Consider the following 1,372-nt stretch of genomic DNA (forward strand, 5'->3'; position numbering starts at 1 on the left):
GCCCTAACTCTTACAGATAAGATTATTAAGTTCTTGGCTATAATACGTGCTGAGAGGAGAGAAGAGACTAACATCGAGAGGCTGCAGTTAGTGGGTTAAATGAGGCGGAAATACAGCTACTAATATCCTGTGCTTGTAGCTCCAGTTAAGGAACTTTATATTAATATAAGATCCGTGCCCATCTAATATTAAGAGCCTCCAGAATCTTCTATTTCTAGCCTTTTTCTTTATTTCTACATTAAAGAGGTTAGTAAGCCATAAGAACCCCATCTCCTTGTTCGTCCAACCTATTGTGGTAGATAAGAAGAAGACCTAGTGTTATTTAGGGTTAAAATCTTAAAGCTAGGAGTCCTGGAGATTACTAGAAATAGCCTAATAAATTAGGCCTGGAGGGAGGCTTGTTCCGTTAGCGCAGATGCTTGCAATTACTATAATCCACTTTCTATTACCGTCTTAACCAGCGCCAAGAAGCTTACCTTAAACTGCTTCTAACTTAGTATAGATTCTCTTGCCCTTATTAAGTACCCCAATAAGAAAGCCTTTTTTATCCATATTATATATATTATACACCTCAATTTCATACTTTTTAATCTTCTCCCCTAATAACTCGTAAAAGAGCTTGTATTAATATACATTATTAGCCCTTTTACGGGCTATATCAGCCGGGGCTAAATAGCTCAATTTTATCTTATCCTTATGGCGCTTAATAAACCGCGAAACCCAGTTCTTTCCAGGCGTTATTCTCGAGATCTTAAAGGTGAAATTTCGCACCATTTGAGGTGTAGGAGGTAGGCCACGTTTAGTAAGAAGATTAATGTACCCAAGAAGAGTCCTTTCCTGCTGTATTAATAGAAGAGATTTCATTTCCGTCGCATCCTCTCTAGCGCGAGTAATCTGCCGATGACGCCGCGAAAGCGTAGTACGATTGACATTGAATTCTTTGGCTGTCCGAGTATAATTAGGAGGATCTTGTAGTTCCAATGCAGCAAGAGCGGCGTCAATTGGGTACATTTTGATTGTATACGATAGAGTTGAATTTTTGGTGATTTTGGATTTTGGTGTGCATTGAGTGGGACCGTGCACGGAGGGGGGAGGTACCCTATATGGTCTTGTGCGGTTTGCGCATTTTGCGGCAAACTGCACAGAGCCTGCGTATTTTGTAGTAACTTGCAGCAAACTGCACAGAGCCTACGCATTTTATAGCAACTCGCAGCAAACGCGCAGAGCCTATATATTTTACACGTTTTGTATATTTTATATATTTTATATATTTTGCACATTTTGCACATTTTATATTTTGCATATTTTTATTATATTCCTATATAACTATATAAAATGTAGAGCTATTTATTAAGCAAATAAGATAAGGGGG

At 38.5% G+C, this 1,372-nt stretch overlaps 1 protein-coding gene across 1 annotated transcript; it reads right to left on the reverse strand.

Annotated features, from left to right (window-relative positions):
* Nucleotides 1-488: 488 nt before the first annotated feature.
* Nucleotides 489-1,102, reverse strand: K441DRAFT_713598 (uncharacterized protein). The gene has a single exon (XM_067653947.1). It carries the CDS (start codon nt 1,009-1,011, stop codon nt 625-627), a length of 387 nt encoding a protein of 128 aa, XP_067506310.1. The 5' UTR covers nt 1,012-1,102; the 3' UTR covers nt 489-624.
* Nucleotides 1,103-1,372: the final 270 nt, after the last annotated feature.

Source organism: Cenococcum geophilum, assembly GCF_001692895.1.
Source record: "Cenococcum geophilum 1.58 unplaced genomic scaffold K441scaffold_12, whole genome shotgun sequence".
Taxonomy (NCBI): domain Eukaryota; kingdom Fungi; phylum Ascomycota; class Dothideomycetes; order Gloniales; family Gloniaceae; genus Cenococcum; species Cenococcum geophilum.